Source organism: Drosophila erecta, unplaced genomic scaffold (genome assembly GCF_003286155.1).
Source record: "Drosophila erecta strain 14021-0224.00,06,07 unplaced genomic scaffold, DereRS2 tig00000055-arrow-pilon, whole genome shotgun sequence".
Taxonomy (NCBI): Eukaryota; Metazoa; Arthropoda; class Insecta; order Diptera; family Drosophilidae; genus Drosophila; species Drosophila erecta.
In genome coordinates this window covers 10,884,480-10,901,980 of record NW_020825200.1, presented here as the reverse complement: position 1 = coordinate 10,901,980, position 17,501 = coordinate 10,884,480, and the positions used below count along the sequence as shown (strand labels likewise).

General features: G+C 43.0%; 3 protein-coding genes across 5 annotated transcripts; 1 reads left to right on the top strand and 2 right to left on the bottom strand.

Annotated features, from left to right (window-relative positions):
• The first annotated feature begins 2,912 nt into the window (after positions 1 to 2,912).
• Positions 2,913 to 7,080, top strand: LOC6542710. The gene is made up of 4 exons (XM_001969353.3): positions 2,913 to 4,062; positions 4,117 to 6,149; positions 6,207 to 6,712; positions 6,771 to 7,080. Exons 1-4 carry the CDS (start codon positions 2,913 to 2,915, stop codon positions 7,078 to 7,080), a joined length of 3,999 nt encoding a protein of 1,332 aa, XP_001969389.2.
• A 70-nt stretch (positions 7,081 to 7,150) lies between these two features.
• On the bottom strand, positions 7,151 to 11,068 carry LOC6541835 (translocation protein SEC62). 2 transcript variants are annotated; one of them, XM_015158922.2, is made up of 5 exons: positions 10,977 to 11,068; positions 10,862 to 10,917; positions 8,836 to 9,669; positions 8,474 to 8,781; positions 7,151 to 7,893 (listed from the first exon to the last, which is right to left on the bottom strand). In XM_015158922.2, exons 2-5 carry the CDS (start codon positions 10,895 to 10,897, stop codon positions 7,800 to 7,802), a joined length of 1,272 nt encoding a protein of 423 aa, XP_015014408.1. In that variant the 5' UTR covers positions 10,898 to 10,917; positions 10,977 to 11,068; the 3' UTR covers positions 7,151 to 7,799. The 2 variants fall into 2 exon arrangements, with proteins under 2 accessions (XP_015014408.1, XP_015014407.1); XM_015158921.2 differs by lacking the exons at positions 10,862 to 10,917; positions 10,977 to 11,068 and adding an exon at positions 9,848 to 10,080.
• Positions 11,069 to 11,429: 361 nt separating this feature from the next.
• On the bottom strand, positions 11,430 to 16,523 carry LOC6542013 (putative oxidoreductase GLYR1 homolog). 2 transcript variants are annotated; one of them, XM_015158920.2, is made up of 9 exons: positions 16,228 to 16,307; positions 15,801 to 15,837; positions 14,853 to 14,935; positions 13,939 to 14,788; positions 13,771 to 13,881; positions 13,124 to 13,394; positions 12,962 to 13,051; positions 12,808 to 12,897; positions 11,430 to 12,726 (listed from the first exon to the last, which is right to left on the bottom strand). In XM_015158920.2, the coding sequence occupies exons 1-9, from the start codon at positions 16,305 to 16,307 to the stop codon at positions 12,527 to 12,529; spliced, it is 1,812 nt and encodes a 603-aa protein (XP_015014406.1). In that variant the 3' UTR covers positions 11,430 to 12,526. The 2 variants fall into 2 exon arrangements, with proteins under 2 accessions (XP_015014406.1, XP_001969387.1); XM_001969351.3 differs by having other exon boundaries at positions 12,436 to 12,726; positions 12,962 to 13,048; positions 16,228 to 16,523.
• Positions 16,524 to 17,501: the final 978 nt, after the last annotated feature.

Below are 17,501 nucleotides of genomic sequence, written 5' to 3'. Positions count from 1 at the left end.
GTCGTCTCGCTTCGAGATCCCAGACAGCGCTTTCCACTTATGTATACAACTAGTATAAGGGTAGTGGCCAAAAAACGGAGTAGAAATGCATGCAGTCACCAGTTGCAAGATGGGGAACATTAAACGGAAGGTACGTTGTGGTGGGACCTCCCTGAATGCCCCAAAGCGGGGTTACGCATGCGTATCACAGCAGCCATGCCCACCGCCCATCGTTTTGTGGCAGAAACACTCCAACGCCAACTGCAACTCCAACATTGAATTATGAAATGTGAAAATTGTGTTAAATAAGTAAACAGGGGATGCGTTTGTGCAGCAGCACCCCTGCTGAAAAATAGACACTCCCAAGTCACGTAGCCACGAACTGAATTTCATATTTCATGGGGCAGCCCAGCCGCCCAGCGCCCAGCCGCCCAGCCAAGTGGAAAAAAAGACCATTTAGGCAACCTCCACCATTACCACCATTACCACCACCCGCATCCCAGCTCCACTCTTGGAGCCCAGTGAAGCCCACAGGACGCCCATTCCAGCTGACTCCATGCAGCAGTTGCAATATTTGATCTAAAATATGTATGCCCGGGCGGAAATTGTTTTTGTGTTAAATGGCGGAAGCGAGGGCATTGTAATTAAAATTTGCTTAAAACTTAATGGCAAGTATTTAATATACAATTGGAATTTACCAAAACGAATAGCTTGTGGAACTGCTGGAGAATTGCTTCCGTAATTAAAATTGAGGTGGAACAGCTGCGATTGCGGATAATTAACATGTACTCGTATATATTTTTGTACCTTTGATCTGGGCAAAGCGAAAAAAACCAAGACCATCTCCCGTACGCATTCAGCGAATGCGATGCATTTTCCGGACAACTTTCCTCCTATTGCATGCAGAAATATTCTCGCCCTTGGCCAGCAATCCCCACCATCGACAAACCCGGATTTTCCGACCCCGCAGCTGCTGCCCTTTGACCCTCGACATGCCCCGTTTTGCGTATGTGCATGCCTCAAATAGTTGCACCACACATTAAATTTCCGGTCGGGCGTGCGTTCCTTAAATGCAGAAGGAAATGCAATAAACGCCAACTAAAAGCCACGCCAAAAAATTACAAAAATTACGGCTGGCGAGGCAAAGCCAAAGGGGCTTAATGGGCGGGATGGGGGGCAGGAAAATGCCATGGCAAGGAAAATGCCGAAAATGAAATGACGCTAAAAGTATCGCAATAAAAACGCATTAAAATGCCTCACCAGGGAGTAAATAATTCTGTTGCTCCAATCGCAGTCATCGATGTGACTTTGCCGTCGAGTACAGGGTGAAAAACACTTTCCAATTATGGTAAAATTACTTCGAACTAAACGTAGGTTATATTTAGCTTTATTAAAGATGCCTAAAGGTTTAAAAATGGTTGTTAAAGGTGTTTTAAAGTGTGCTACGATTCATTAAAGACGCTTTACTTTAGCGGCTAAGTTTTAGACATCTTTACAAGTGGTTTCAACAAAACGAATTTGCATTAGTTACAGCTTAGTTATTTTTCTCGGTGTCCTCGTTGTCGAATATATTGAAATACAATCGATGCTGAACAATTAGGCGCCGATTCCAAAGGGGCTGCAGTCTGTAGTCTGGGCATAATATTTTTATGGCCAGTGGCGCGCATAAATCCCGGCCAGCCGGCGTGTAATTCAAAATGGACAGAGCAACTAAAATGCGACTGGAACTAAGTAATTCCCGGCTGGATAGCGATAGCGACTGGCTGCATAATTTATCGACCTGCTTGATTTGAGTGCATAAATTCGCTGCCAAACGCCTTGGCCTCAACTCTCAACTTTCAACCCTTGAATCTGCTGCTCAAAAGCTGCTCAATGAGCCGAAGATGCCGGGCATTTGTAAGGCGATGCGCTCTTAATGTGTTTATTGACTTGGCCTGCAAACGAGTTGGACTTGGGTGTGGGGCTGGGCTGGGGGATTAGGCCAATCCATCAAATGCTATAAAGTTAATTAAACAAGGTGCTGCCGAAGGAGTCGGCAATTTGGCCTGGTCAACTGCATGCACCTTGCATGGTGCATATTTATTGCAATAAAAGGCGAAATAAATTCCAAGTACGGTTGAATGGCAGTGTTAATACAATACTCGTATGTGTGTGCATGTGCAGTGTAATCCCCCTCGCCGAGCAGTAATTACATATGAAACATGCATTTTCACTTAGAAGGGTTTGAAACTAATCCCTTTTTGCAGGAAGTGGGCGGTATGCATAGTTTATTTCGTAGTATTTGGTGAATGGTTCCCGAAGGACGCCGCCTTGCTTTCAGGGGAATCTGCTTCGTTCGGACAATTGTACAAAAAACTCAATAATACTCCATTGAATGCGTACATTAAAAATGCAGCACAAACTTAATTAAATTTCCAAACTCAGTGCGGCTAGAACACGTACAATCAGAGCCATTCGGCCACACAAACTTCAATAGCAAATTACAGAAACCGCAAACAAAGACAAGAGGAAATTTTAATAATTTCATAACGTAGAGTTTGGCTTATATTCACTGAATAAAATTAATTAAGAAAACAGTTGATTGCGAGTTCTGAAAGGATCAATCTGATTTAGTGATTTAATAACAAGTTACTTTAAATGCCTGCTGGTAAAACATGTGTTACAAATGATTCAACTTAAAGATAAGTCTGCATTCTCTTTGCACTACTCACATAAAAGAAACAAAAATTTGTTGAAACACAATCTCGTCCAGGAGTTGATAAATATGTCTAAATATTAGAAGTATTCGATAGCAACAAGCAAATAGGCAATATTTAGGAATGTGTTTTCAAAAAACATAACGGACAAAAATTTCCGGAATCTTTGAGCCATTTGGTTGTTTGTAAAGTATCTCGACCTGATTGCCCGCTTAAAAATCAAAAAACTAGCTCTTGATGTTTCGCTTCTACAAGTTGTACTCGTTGTACATGAACAACATGGTCAGTGGGGTAACTTGGCCGCGGGAGTGGTGCCTGTGCGAGAAACTGCCGCGGGCGGTGCTCCACATTCCGGTGAACCGTCATCTGCTCTGCCAGGTGTGCGGATTGGCCAGGCGCCCCGAGGCTGGACTCGGTTCCGCCAGCGATGAGGACGCAGATCAGGGCGCCGAGCACCAGACGAATATCCATGAGCAACGCCACGTGGAGGAGCCCAGAAAAGGCCAAGTGACTCGGGTAAAGGTAGCCATTAGGGGAAAGAAGCCGAAAGCCAAGCATAGCTGCCGGACGAACTGCCTCAAGTGTGGTGGCTTAGCCAGAGCAGAAGCTGGCCACGAAACTATTGAAGCGCCCAAAGTGGTAAGGAGCAAGTTGTGCCCGGGGCTTCATGGCTTGTACTCGAAACCGAAGGGTATGCCCCGTCGACAGCAGGTGCCCCAAGCACCGCCACCTTCGACGCCATCGTCATCTCCAACGCCTTCATCACCGCCATCGCCCCCAGCACCACCACGACCTCCTCGCCTAGCATCGGAGTCACCACGTTCGGAAATGCCAAGCCTGGTGGCCATGGCCCACACCGTTTTCAATCCGAAAAACAACCTACTACACAACTACAGCAATCTATTTGTCAGCAACTTTATACCGTTGCAGAGTCCCATTACAGACACCTTTGGAGGAGCTATCTCCAAGAGGAGCAGGAACAGCACTCGTCCTCCGCGCAGCCACAGGAGTCGCCCCTTGCCACCTCTTTCCAAAGTACTAACCAACATCTTGAGCAGCCAAAACTCGACGGAAGGCAGAGAGCTGGGTGGTGGATTGAGCAGCTCCACGGACCCCAAGGACTCCAAGGCTACCGATTACAAGCTGGCCAGCCAGTTCTGCCCATTCGAGCAGTATGAAGGTCCCTCGGAAGATGCTCTTGTTGGGAATAGCGCTCGTTATATACTCCATCGCCCGAAATCGCTGCACATCGAACCACGCCAGGACTTGCCCAACAATCGCATTGAATCCTTGAACTTCAAGTGGAGCTCAGCCTCTTCAGCCAAGGACGTCCCGAATCCGATGGCTGACAATCTATCAGGAATCCTATTCATGACGCATTCAGTTCGCAAAAATCTCATGACGACCATGAATAAAATTGGAAACGAATGCCAGATTTCAGGTAAAACGAGCCCACTGAACAGCTTGCCCTCCGACCCAGCAGTTCTTGAGCAGGCCACTCCAGAATATAAGCCGGAAGAGTCTGAAAAGCCCGAGAGATCCTCTATTTTAGCCTTCATCATGGACGAAGTTTTCTGCTCACATGGAAACGGCGAGGGCGACAAAATCCCTGAATTGGAGGAAATTAATAAGACGATCAGCGACATGTTCATCGAGGACTCCGAAACTGTATCTTTGAAAAGTGATGTATCAAATGAGCAAACTGTATTTTCTTCAAATAAAACAAACCACTACGAAGATTATTCCCAACCCGTTTCAAGCACACTAAGCAGTTCTATCTGGGCACGATGTGATAAAAAAGATGACAGTGCCAAATCCAAACCGTCATTATATAAGTGTGCCCGCTGCGGGCAGCATAAACAGCGTGAGGATATGGTTACTAAAATTAAAACAGAGTATAGTAGAATTCCTAGAAATCCCGATGCTTCCATTAACACAGATACTAATGAAATCAGGCTGCATAAAAAAACAGGAATCGCAACAAAGCAAAGACTCAATAGCGTAAGATCACTTTCTCTAGTACAAGAATTTATAAAAGTGAAAGACGAAAAGGAGAAATCGCCAAAAATGGCAGACCAAGGATTAATCCCAGAGATTTACAGGGAAAATCCACGTATTCCAAGGCCAAGAGCTCCGGAAGAAATCCCGAATGGGAGCATTATACAAGAGCAACCTCTAAATACAAAGATTCAAAGAAAAGGACAACGAATTTGTCATCAGAATTTTAAAATGCATAGAACTTTGAAGTATAGAAAATTACAAGAAAAAGAATATAAAATGGACACTATACCAAATCAAACGCCATTGAGTGTTAACCCTAGTCCACCCATAATCAATGATCAACCAAGCAAAACTCTTTCCAAGATAATCCCACCTCAAGTACCGGCTAATAACATTCGATTATGTAGACATAAGGAACCATCGACCAACATCGGAGTGATACAAACCTTCGATACCGTATCGCATCAGTGTCAAGAGATCCCCAAAATACAGGTGGCTACCTTCGTAAGGGAGTTGGTGGATATCGGTCAAACCATGCACTGCTATATTAAGGAAGATATTCCTCCGGACTATCCTCCGTCTCTCTTTGAGTTCCGTTTGCCTGACATTAGTGCCACCGAACTGCTATCTTATCGAAATCTTGGTGAAAGTTCGGATGATAAGAGCGGAAGCGGTACTCCTATACCCCACACAGCAAGTCCAAAGAAACTACCATCTGAGGGAATCCAAAAGCCTAAAATCCACAAAAATACGAGTCTACCTGTTAGTCCAGACCATCCACTAAAATATGAAAGTCGCGCGATTCAGTACGAAGAACTTGAATTATCGTTCACCACTCGGCAAACAGATAGTTTTAGCCAATCTAATGACAAAGCGCTTGAATATGAAACCCAAATGGTGCATAAGAAGAAGATACATACCAGCACCTACTATGCTCCCCATATTTCCGAGGCAGATATTATTTGTGGCATGAGGGCAGAGGAGGATAGAATGACTCAGCCAATAAAATTAATAGATGCCAATTTAAGTTACTTGGGTGACAGCAATATGAGCCACTCGAAATGGCACACATCACATGATTTAGAAAGTTTAGCGAAAGAAAAATTCCCATTAAAAGAATCCAATCCAAAGACTGAAACGTTTCCGAGGTCAAAAGAAAATAAAGAAAATTCGAAAGAGCCATTGTACCAGGAGAAACTTTTAGCGGTACAAAAATACAATTCCTCGAAATTGAGCAATGAGATAAGAAAACAAATAGACAAATCCCTGCAACTGAAGATCAAGAAAATAATGAATAAACCGATAAAGTTGCTAAGATCAACTGATTCAGATTCAGTTGAAAAATTTGTGGAGCCATTTACAAATAAATTAGGTGTTTTCGAACAATTGAATCAAAGCTCTTCACAAGAAAACCTAATACTGAGGCCAGGAAAGAATATAGACTCTTATTTAAGGAAAGAATCCGAATTAGAAGTGACAACCAAAACTATGGATTCTGCTATACAAGCAAGTAATAACAATAAAAGAAAGGAAACAGCTTCTTCAAGTTCCTCCCAGGAAATAAATTCAAGTAAAAAGCCACTACGTCTATTAGCCAATCCGTACTCCCCCAGAGACTCTGAATTAAAGGGCGTAACATTGGAATCTAAGATAGAAACTGATTCTAATGCAGCATCGGGACCCAGAATAAACTGTGGAACCACCGAGTATAAAGGATTGCCCCCTCTGAACTGGCAAGTAGTCTCAATGGGCTCAGCTAATCCAAATAATACTGTGAAGGATGCTTCGGAATCCAGCCTGGAAGAAGAGTATTACTGTCCCATTTACATGTGCAGATGCCTTATAAAGTCGAACACATTTGCTTCCCATTTTAAGCGAGATCATAGAGGTAGGAAAAACGAAAGTGCTCTGTCGCAGGAATATTGCCATAAAGTAGTGGAAGGCTTACCAAGGCAGTTCTCCTTCGATGGCGATTTCCTCACCAAAGGAAACACTTTCGTGGCACTACTCTTTTACAACAGTTTAACGAAGGAAAGGTTAGCTACTGACATTCAAAAGGAAATCCATTTAATAATCCAAACACAGCCCCCTTAGATCAATTCCACTGCGGAATCATCCCCTGGCCTTACTAGCTGCTCCACAAATGATGAAGGATGATCCATTAGCCGGCGTGCTCTTCTGGCTGGTCGGTTGTAACTCCTGTGCAAAACTTCTCGCCAAGCTCACAGTCTACGATCCAGTAGATCGAATTGGACGGAGTAGGATTATAAGGCCACGTGTTTTGTCCCAGAACCAAGACCCACGAGAATTCGCCAACAATTGTAAAGACTATTTGCTTATAGCAGTTCCACATAACGAAAGGACGTTTCAGATAAGTGTGGTCATAGATGAAAGTCAAACGTAATTGTAGGGCGTTTAGTTTACAATCCCTTGAATACCAGTATTACCACGAGTTTCATTTTAAAGACGAATTGTATGTTGTATATTTTTTAATAAAACGTTCGAGCAAGAACTAAAAAACGCTCAAATATCTCTCACATCAGATCAGAATTGCCTAGCTTTATTTATATAATAGTTAATTGCGTGTTATACTACTAATTTCATTAAGTTGTTAGTTTGCTTTAATTACATGTAGAGTAAATATTTATGCACATAGAAACGTATGCGCTCACATCTACGTACTCGCTATGATTATTATCAATTGCAATCGTTTCTTGCACCCGCCTAGTGCTCTGCTGTATACATTTACAAACATAGGAATACAAGTAATATATAGTTTGTTTAACGGCTTGAGAACTTTTGCGGCGAAACGAGGTTCAACTGCAAACTGGTAATAAACCAAATGTGTCTGGGTTATATAATATTGCGTTTAAAAATATTGTTTCATATGCACGCCTACTTCCAAAAAAAATATTGGAAACCTTCAAACCTAAGCTCAACTTTAAGCGGATTTGGAAATCATCAATCAAAATTACGACACCGATCGCATTTTTTGTGGGACAATAATTCGCTGTTCTTGGAATCGTGTGTGTGCTGATGTACTTGATGTGTGATTCTTGTTCTATGCCTTATCAATTAGCTAGATGTGGATCATTAAATATTATATATTGTGGTTTCTTCAACTTAGTTGCCAGCAACGTTTTGGACTTCACTTGAACTGATTATCTCGTAATCTTTACTCGAGCTCTCCGAATCGGATCCCGAGTTGCGTGGCGTTCTGAAAGCAACATAGAAAAGTGGAAAAATTACTAAAAATGTAAGAGCATTCATTAAAAGGAAATGTAAAACCGTAAATTCAATAAAAATCAAGTAAAATCAAAAGAATGGGATGCAAAACTTACTCTGCTTTGATGCGATAACTTACGATTTGAATTTCTATTTGCATTGCAACGAATTGGAAAATCACCTTTGAAATACCTCTAATATCACCAGTAACGAAATCACCAAGCATCGTAAAAATGAGTCAACGAAAACCAACTACCAATAAAATGAGCCTCCACAAATCACGAAACAAATGTATTTACAAATGACATGCCGTAAACGAAATAAAATTGTTATGAACTCAAACCAAGGAATAGGATTAACGCACTTTAATTATACAATATTATTTATTAAGGAACAAAAGTTTTACAATTAAAAGCTAGAGTTAATGTATGTCTTTTGCGTTATTCAATATGGTTTAGGTTACTGTATGAAAAACATACAACCAAAACTTCGACGGAAATATAAGAAATTATAAATACAAATTCGAGCAATATAGCAGGAATCCTGGTCATTACTAAGCGGTTCCTTCTTACCCAGCTTTGGAATCCTTAGGCTGCGTCTTCGGTTCTTCTTCATCCACATCGTCTTCCTCGTATTCGTCGGCTCCCACTTTGCGACGTTTGCGGATCTCCATGTCTGTGTCGTGTTCTTTGATGAGCTCGATTTTCTCTGGTTCAAGCGTGGAAACCTCCGCATCCACATCACCGTCACCGTCAGCATCTCCATCCGCATCCACTGCTGTGTCCTCGGCATCGCTATCTTTTTCCTTTTTCTTGTCCTTTGATTTCGATTTTTTGTCGGTCTTAGCGGACGAATTATTCGCGTCACTGTTATAGTTGCTCTGGAGGGAAAGTGAACTTAGTAAACTAACATAAATGGATAATCCAAAACAAACCTCATATAACGGCCAGAAAGAGGCGAAGAAGCTCACATCCTCAGTCAGGTTGGGGAAGATCCAGAAGTGCAACTTGCCACCGGTTAATGCCCACACGATGATAAACACAATAAGACGTACAATGGTTAAAGCCAGGATGAAAACAAGGAAGCCGGCAGCCGCAATGGACAAATAGTAGACACCCTTGCGTAGCAGTGGAGGCCACAGGGGGAATAGGCAAATGCCCACGGCGCCAAGCAGCAGGATGAAGCCGAATATCCAGTAGTGGAGCGGAATGGGATCGTAAATCCACACGTATGCCTCGGAGCCGTCCACGAAGATCTGCTCGGGATGCATATCCAGGCGGATCTTTCGCTTTTTCTTCTCCTTTTTCTCCTTCTCTTTTTCGTTGCCAGAGGCACCGCCGTCTCCTTGGCCATTATCGCCTTCCGGATCGGTGTCCTTCTTGTCGTCCTTTGCCTTGTCCTTGTCCTTTTCCTTCTCCTTCTCCTTGTCTTGGTTCTTCTCCTTGTCCGCCTTCTTGTCGCCCCCAGACTTTCCTCTGATCTCCTCCAAAGTGACGGGCACCTTCTTGGCGCGATGGAAGAACTTGTGCTCCAACATCACGTCTAGAAACTCGATTACCTGCTCCCGGGTGGTAAACAGAGGATTGTTGCCCTCGGTGAATTTGGATTTCATCAGAGCATCGATGGCCTTGCTGGAAGTGAAGTACTCGACGATGTGGCTCAGGAACTTGGTCTTCTTCGTCTTAACGTTCTTCTTCAGCCACTTGGCTACGTTCTTCTCGTCCTTCGATGGTTTGTCCACCTTCTGGGCACCTGGTTCGGTGTACTCCTATCGAAAAAAAAGAAAAACGGTCCGAAAACCAGGTCAGAAACTCACTTTCACGATCGATTGGGTAAATGGGGGGGACTACAGGCAAATATAGGCCACGACACCAATTTTGTATTCGTCACCCTCAAGCCGTTGCGATGGCTTTATAATACGTGGGTTTTTATTTGTTCCTTAGTACCGTGCCATCGTCGTAAATTTCCTGCTCCTGCTCCTCTTCCTCCTCCTGGAAGTACTCCTCCTCTCCACTCATTTCGAGAGTTATTATATGTAACTTTAAAACTGCGAACTAAATTTATAGAAAAACTAGTCCAGAAGCGGCTGTAGTTTTTCTTGGCCGTGACGTGTTGCACTCGCTCGGAGAGTCTAGAAAGTATTGAATCTTGACTCTGGTCAAACGAGCTGGTGATCACCACAACAAACAAACACACGCTTACAGCAAGCAGTACATGGATACTAACAGGGGCGGAGTTGGAAAAAGCGCAAGGGGCCTACAGCTGATTGACACTCCTAGTTGTTTAAGAATATAATAATGGTTTAAGAGTATAACGATGGTTCCAAAAGTTTGTGTTGGGCCAAACAAACCCCTTGAACGCAGCCTCTGCCCAAAATACACGCGTACTCAAACTTTCCCCAACAACAACAAGAACAACAACAACCAGAGCAGCTGATAAGTGGCCTGCACCTGACATGTGTGTGTAATGAGCGAGAGGGAGAGCGCGAGCCATTTGGTGAGATCGGCTTACAAGACGGACTACAAGCGTTGCCAGATACGCGAAAGCTTGCAAGCTCAGCTGTTTGTATTGTAGACCCCAAACTCAATTGACTGAAAAGTAAAAAATTAAAACCGAAATTCCAGATACAGATAAATACGCAAGACATTTTCCACAATGCTAATTATAGACCTTTGTAGGCGGGGGGCATTCCACGGGGGTTTCTCCAAAGAGCAGCGCAACCTGCACTGAACTTGCCCCCCACAAATAATATTAAAATAATGAATGACCCATCTGATCTCGCAATTCAGCGTTTCGTTTCGTTTCGATTCGATTTTTCTTTTTTTTTTCAGCGAGCACAAGTTTTTTCTCCTTTTTTATCAAAACAAAAAACAAACACTTTCGGCATGCCAATTGGACTGTGGCACCCATGCACGCGCAGTCCCTTGAGGACCATCTAATTGGAAACAGGTTGCACTTACATCCTTGCGGCGACGGGTTCGCTTCTTTTCCGACATTTTCTATCAAGCGTGACGATCTGCGGGCTCAAAATTGATTCTTTAAATAATTTTGATAATAATTCTGCCACACACGCACCACATAAACATCCACGATAGAGGTGGAGCAAAAGTCGATGTTTACGCGATACTATCGATGTTTCCAGCAACTCCGTGATGCGATTATTCCCCGAGACGCACTATCGCTGGAACCACTCAAAACGGAACTAGTCATTTTTGAATTTTGTAATCCGTTCTCTGTAGTTAATATTTAAATTTAGTTTATCGGGTGGATTATTTTTTATTGGCCCTAGAAACTATGTAAATATGTTATTAATTGTATTCAATAAACTTAAGTATTTTTTAGATAATGTAATGTGTACCGAAAAATACTTTCCGTTTGCTTCACGTTAAAAGTGAACAAGAAAATAAGAAAAATACCTTTGGACATTTTTTTATGCATTTAAATTTCAATAAAATGTATTAATTGCACTCAGTAGAATTATTAACCATATCAAGGAAATGTGAAGATTCCAATGCGAACTCGATTTCATTTCCTTACATCCTCTATTAAAATTATCTTTTTATTAATCTTTGTTTTACAACAAAATACAGACTAAATAATAAGTAAAATATATTATTTATTATATATTCTTATTATTATTATTAATAACGATCCTCGCAAAGGGATCGATCAAAGTTTACGCTATTTTGTTTGCTTCCGGTTGTTATAGTTTATGTTTTCGTATCGGTTGTGGTGCGTTCTGTTCCGTTTTCCGTTTCAGGTTGTCTCGTTTGTTGAAGATGAGGAAAGATAACTAAAACTAAACCAATCTGTCGTTACCGTCACTCCAAACACGTTTGCCATTCTACTCAGTATGATCGATTAGCCTACTCATTATTCTTAGAAAAAATGTGTAAAATGTAAATGCACAAAAATTGGGAGGTTGGGAGTTTTGATCCTCACTTTGGGGTCCATGATTCGTTTCGTATTTCACATTCGGAGTTGTCTTTCACAAGTATGTTCTGTACATTTTATTCGGATGCAGTATTCTATACAATTACAAATTATGTATGCACATGCGTAAAAATGATATTTGGAAAGCAAGACCTTACACACATAAAATCGGAAACACGGCGCCCTGGCCTCCCATCTCGCTGGGGATTGCGTTTCACCCGTTAAAGAATACAAAAAAACACTCTAAAGTCGTATAATGCACCATTCATTGAAGTAATACCGGTGAGACTGTGTTCTTCATCCGCCAGCTGTTGAACACACTTCCCAAGCACACTTCAGTGGCTCCTGCGAGCAATGCAGGCTGACTAGGTCAGACCAGGTGAACCTGATATGACGGTCTGCGATTCAATGCGAGTCGGAGCCAAATTGCAATAAACGCTTTGATGTGGGCAGATTGGGGAAGATGCAGAAGGTTAGGATGGCGCTGCCAATCGCAAGGAAACTTTGCAATCGGACGCCTCTGTCAGTTTGGATTGGTGGGTGCGGGTGGGTAGGTGAGGATAATGTGTTTCTGTTACTGTCCTGTTTGGTATGTTTCAGTGTCAGTGTCAATGTCGGTCCAGTTCTGTTCGGTGTACGCTTTAAACTAATTGATAAAACATAGTTTAAACGTTAGTCGTGTTAACTAAATGTTAAAATCTGGATCTTACGAATACAGCGCTCGAATCGTGTTCACTGTAGCCCAAGCGCTTGGTGTGCTTGAACACCTCGTTGGTGATGCTGGTGACTGGCATGGACTGGTCCAGATTCTCCGCCATGTTTAGCACCAAGCGCAAGTCGCGTTGCATGTGGCTTAAAGGCTGCTGTGGATTAAAGTCACCCTTGGCCATTTCTGAAAAGGAATTAGGCAAGTGTTAACCAAAGTGATAACTATTGCTAAAGCATTAGGAAACATAATTGTTGCTATACATACCTTTGCCCTTAGCCAGCAACATGGGTGATTTCATTGAAGTCAAATCGAAAATGTCTATGATGTCGTTCAGGGAAATGGAGAAACGATCAGCTGCAAGAGCAATATAAATGAGCAATTTGTAACAGCTTATTACAATCCAATAAACAAAACCTACCAAGTGCTAACGCCTCAGCCAACCCGACCAGACTCACTCCCAAAATGGTTTGCAAAATTAGGTTTACTTTGCAGGCGTTACCGATATCTGCTAGATGTGAACAAACGACGTATTTTAATAAATTGTCTTAAGGCAATTATCATCAGGGCAGGCTGTACTTACTCCCCAAGAAGAAGGTGTTCTTGGCGATGGTCTTGAAGCACGAGTGGCACTCCTCGAACACAGAACGATCTCCACCGGCGAGGATGATGAGCATGCCATCTGCCGCCTCCTGGCGCGAGCCGTGAATTTGTGCCTCAAGATAGCGACCGTTGCACTGCTTGATACCCTCGCCAATGTCCAACGAAGTGTCCGGATCAATTGTAGACATTTCAACGTACGCCTTATTGTTCAAATCCTTTAGCTGCAGAACTCCACAGTTGCCGAAAACGAGCTAAACGGCGAAGAGAAGAATGTATAAATAAGAAGAATTGACCAACAGCTCCAAGGTTTCTGTCGTCTGTTAAATTACGCCATCCCAATTTCACAATTATTTTGTATTCTAATTTATTTTAATTTACGTATTTTATGCCGTCTACGAAAAAACATCGCTTTGCAATGAGAGCATCAGAAAATCGTCGGAATGTGTCGCGTATTTTTAACTTTGGATATAATTTTTAACGGGTGCTTTCTTTAATATGTAATATATAAGGTAACAAAACGCGTTGCGACTGAAATTGAATAGAAGCAAAAACGCCGAATTCTAATTCTGTTAACATCGTGGTGTTTTAAGCATTTCCCAAATATTAACATAAACATTAAAGACTTACATCCTTGGCGCCCTTTGGATCGGACACACAGCAAAAGATAACGTCGGCAGCTTCCACAACATCCATGGGAGTGTCCTTGACCTCAGCACCGGCCTCGGCAAACGGTTGGCACTACAGAACGAGATTGTTATAGGATTTATGGGGGAGTTCGGTGCAGTGGGCTTTTACCTTGTCAATGGTGCGGTTCCAGACCACAACCTTGTGACCCGTGTAGATCAAATCCTTGACTATGGTAGATCCCATCATGCCCAGACCCAGGAAGCCGAAGGTCTGCTCTGAAGCCACGATTTCGCGATCGGCCAGTGTGTTGGAGCGCGAACTCATGTCGATAACTTGGGTCTCTGGTCGCGTGACAACCGGTCGGTCAAGCAGAGCAATTGCATTCGGTGTACGCTTGGCAGCGATTGAGGCCAAAAGTGCGTCAGTCTCGACCCGACGTCTGCCGGTGGGCGTGGAGCTGGCTTCATCCCCATCCTGTAATGCCTCCCCGGAAGCAGACCTCTTGCCTCGCTTGGCATTTGATGGCCCACTGGGCGTTTGTTGGGCAGAGGTGCGCCGTTTCTGTGCTGATTTTGCCGATCCCTTTGTCGACTTGACCGATGCAGCGGCCACGGACTTGGCTTTAGGCGTCCGCTTGCCACCTGCCTTCGTTGTAGCCGCCGGCGTTGTGGCGGGGGAAGCTGAGGAATCTGCATTGATTTCCACATCCAAGCCGTCGCCGTCATCAGGGCTGCCCACCACATGGGCCACCACTCCATTATTGGCATCGGCAGTAGCTTCCTCTCCCACAATCTCCTCGCTGTCCAAGCCATCCCGGATTTTGTCAAAATCAGCCTCGGTGGCGTGATTTGGCGCACCGCAACTTTTGTTGACCTGCTCGTCCACTTCGGCGGGGTCGTCAATGTACTTTTCGATATCCGTCATGGCGTGCCGGAAAGCAGCGGGCTTGCTCACCTTGGCCAGTTCCTCCTTCCAGGGTCCTTCGAAGGGTTTAATGTTGTTCTCCTCAATCCAGGCACTGTTTAAAATTACCCGTATTATTACAGGCTCGTTTGGGAGTGGTGATTGCACAAATTACTTACAAATTTCTAGATCCAAAGAAAAACACGCATTTGGTATTCGCCCGGCGCTGCTGGCTGAGCAAATCCAGTGGTGGATCGACAATCTAAGGAGAGAAATTATAATTAGCACCCGCTTTATCATCTCTTTAAACTCTAAACAAGCTTGCAGAATGTTTAATATTTTAAGCAGACGTTTAAATGAACAAATTTAAGGACTCACAGCCTCGATAAAGGTGTCCCATGAATTCCACTGAACTTTTAGCGTTAATCTATTATGTGATACCCCATTTATCTCACATGAAACTAAACCTATCCAAAATGTTGTCTTTATGATAGTTAACTACAAATTGCATTCGAAAACCACTTGTTTAACTTTACATGGAGTAAATATCACAGGGATTTCAATAAGTAAAACTTGCACAAAATCAATTTGATAAAATCCAAATTGAGGTGATTAACTATCATTAGCATATTTAGCGAAACTCCACAGAACCGATATGTACATCACAATATTAAATGAATGTTGATATACAAGAAAATGCCTTTTAAGTGCCATAGAAGAACGAAACGCGGAACTGATATCCTTGGCAACGTCTGTTCAAACTCCACGCCCGCCGCGCGTCACTCCCCCTCCTCCGGCCGCACATGCTGGTTTCCAGCGGCTGTACACACGATCGAAAGCTGTAGCTCGTGGCCCCCGATAGCGGCTCCATGGCAGAGACCATTTTCCGACCTGCACCGGCAGTGACGACTACAGCAGAAGCAAAAGCAGCAGAAGCAGCAAGAACAACAGCAATGGGGCAATGTGTGCAAGTGCGTGGCTGTGGGCAGAGCAGCGGCAGCGAAGCCGGCAGCGTTGAATCGAAAAGTACAGTCGAAAACAAACACAACAACATGGCAGCAGAGGAGGCGGCAGCGACGCGACGTCGACGCGGCGTAAACATTCCGATCGCCGATTGCAATGCTTACCATTCCTGGCCACGGAGTGAAGCCCTTCATTTTGGCCCTGCAAAGAAAATGGATGAAAATGCGCTATTAGGACGAATTTACGGCGGAAAACTAATATTGGCCGTAAAGAGGAAAAAAAAGGGCGCGCGCGCGAAAAAAGCGCCAACGCAGAGACGTCGACGTCGCCGCCCGGAATCCACGCATGTAGCTCCGGATTGTAGTCGCTGTTCAGATGGAGCTACACGGATATTGCGCTGCGTGGCGGTCGGGAGGCAGCGCTAATTGCTTTTTTATGCACACTACACTGGGTTTTTTCCTCCTATTTTTTTTTTCGGAGCGCCAACGGTGCGCAATTGAGGTTATGTGTTTGCTTTGATTTTCATTATTTTTTTTTTTGTTAGCGGCACAGCGGAGGTATATACTGATGGGTCCTCAAGTCCCGGCTTACCATATCAGATCCTTGGGTTTGTAAATAAATTTCTCCGCCGTATCGCCGCCCGACAGCGACAGTTTTTTATTCTTCGACATTATGTTGTCCAGGCGTATGTTGAACTTGGTTATTTTGCTGGCTTGGGCGGACGGCGCACGGGAGCTAATTGGATTCTCGAATCGGAGCACAAATCTCGGCGACGGGATTTAATGAATTTCGGAGATATTCGCTCGCTGGCCACCCGTATTTTTCTTTTTTTTCGCTTTGTGTGTGTGATGCGCTGCCGAACCGATAGTATTTGCTCGAGCAATGCGATAGCAGGCAGGCGCCATTTTGGCTGGCTATCGGCTAGTGTTGGGAAGCGGTTGCAGTGCTGCGTCACACAATCGGACTGCCAACCCGTCTCGAACTCAATTAATTATAAATTTAGTTCCAATTTCCATTTATTTTTTAAGTAGTAAATAATAATTGGTTAATATTACAAATACAAATTATTTTATTTGTGATTATTTTAATTTAGATTGCGCATTTTTATAATGCCATTGAACAACGCACGCAAAGACTAGTTTCATTTTTTTATAATTTCTTAATTATTGTTTGTTAAATATTGTTGTAATAAACGTTCATAAGTAGGCATTTAAATATTTTATTTATTGAAATTTATGTTTATAATATCAATTAATATCAATATAATATATTCATTACAAATAATATTGAAATTTAAATACTTTGGAAAATAATTTTTCCTTCCTTATCATTGATAAGAACGTTGTGTGCAACGCTTATATGTACAGTTTCTATATAAACAAAACAACGACACCGGACGAACCACAAAACGCCTTTTAATAAATATACAATTTCAATCGTATATATGTACATATATAACAAAAATATTGTTGCATGGTAAATGCGTTATACTCTTTGGGATCTTCAGCACGTAAAACTAAAAGGCAGAAAGGACTTTCACTTAACCACAAGTCCAGTCCTCTTAGCCGCAAAATAAATTAGCACACGTCCAACTCAATTTTTCTGTGATATTCAGCACTCAGCCTCAGCCATATAATCCTCATAAATATGAAACAATCAAATAAAACGAGTATGAAAAGCGAATGCTGCAGGGGTTGTGATGGTTGCGGGGGCATGCGACAACCCTGCTCGGTGAAACTTTTTCGGGTGACCTGGCAAACAAAAGGGTGAAAAAGGGAAATTGTGGCCGTTAAAGGGGTAAAAAGTTGTATTTGTGCTGGGAAAAGAAAGCGTAGTTTTGGGTTGAATCATTGCATTTTGTTTGG

Excerpts from the sequence above, each read along its gene's own strand:
- LOC6542013 (XM_015158920.2), bottom strand. The coding sequence starts at position 16,307 with ATGTCGAAGAATAAAAAACTGTCGCTGTCGGGCGGCGATACGGCGGAG. Across the intron at positions 14,936-15,800 it reads TCACTCCGTGGCCAGGAATG|ATTGTCGATCCACCACTGGA; the intron begins GTAAGCATTGCA and ends TTCTCTCCTTAG. Across the intron at positions 13,395-13,770 it reads ATCCAAAGGGCGCCAAGGAT|CTCGTTTTCGGCAACTGTGG; the intron begins GTAAGTCTTTAA and ends TTCGCCGTTTAG.
- LOC6542710 (XM_001969353.3), top strand. The coding sequence starts at position 2,913 with ATGTTTCGCTTCTACAAGTTGTACTCGTTGTACATGAACAACATGGTC. Across the intron at positions 4,063-4,116 it reads ATTCATGACGCATTCAGTTC|GTAAAACGAGCCCACTGAAC; the intron begins GCAAAAATCTCA and ends GCCAGATTTCAG. Across the intron at positions 6,713-6,770 it reads AACAGTTTAACGAAGGAAAG|ATCAATTCCACTGCGGAATC; the intron begins GTTAGCTACTGA and ends CAGCCCCCTTAG.
- LOC6541835 (XM_015158921.2), bottom strand. The coding sequence starts at position 9,919 with ATGAGTGGAGAGGAGGAGTACTTCCAGGAGGAGGAAGAGGAGCAGGAG. Across the intron at positions 8,782-8,835 it reads CTTTCTGGCCGTTATATGAG|AGCAACTATAACAGTGACGC; the intron begins GTTTGTTTTGGA and ends CTTTCCCTCCAG. Across the intron at positions 7,894-8,473 it reads CCTAAGGATTCCAAAGCTGG|AACGCCACGCAACTCGGGAT; the intron begins GTAAGAAGGAAC and ends TGTTGCTTTCAG.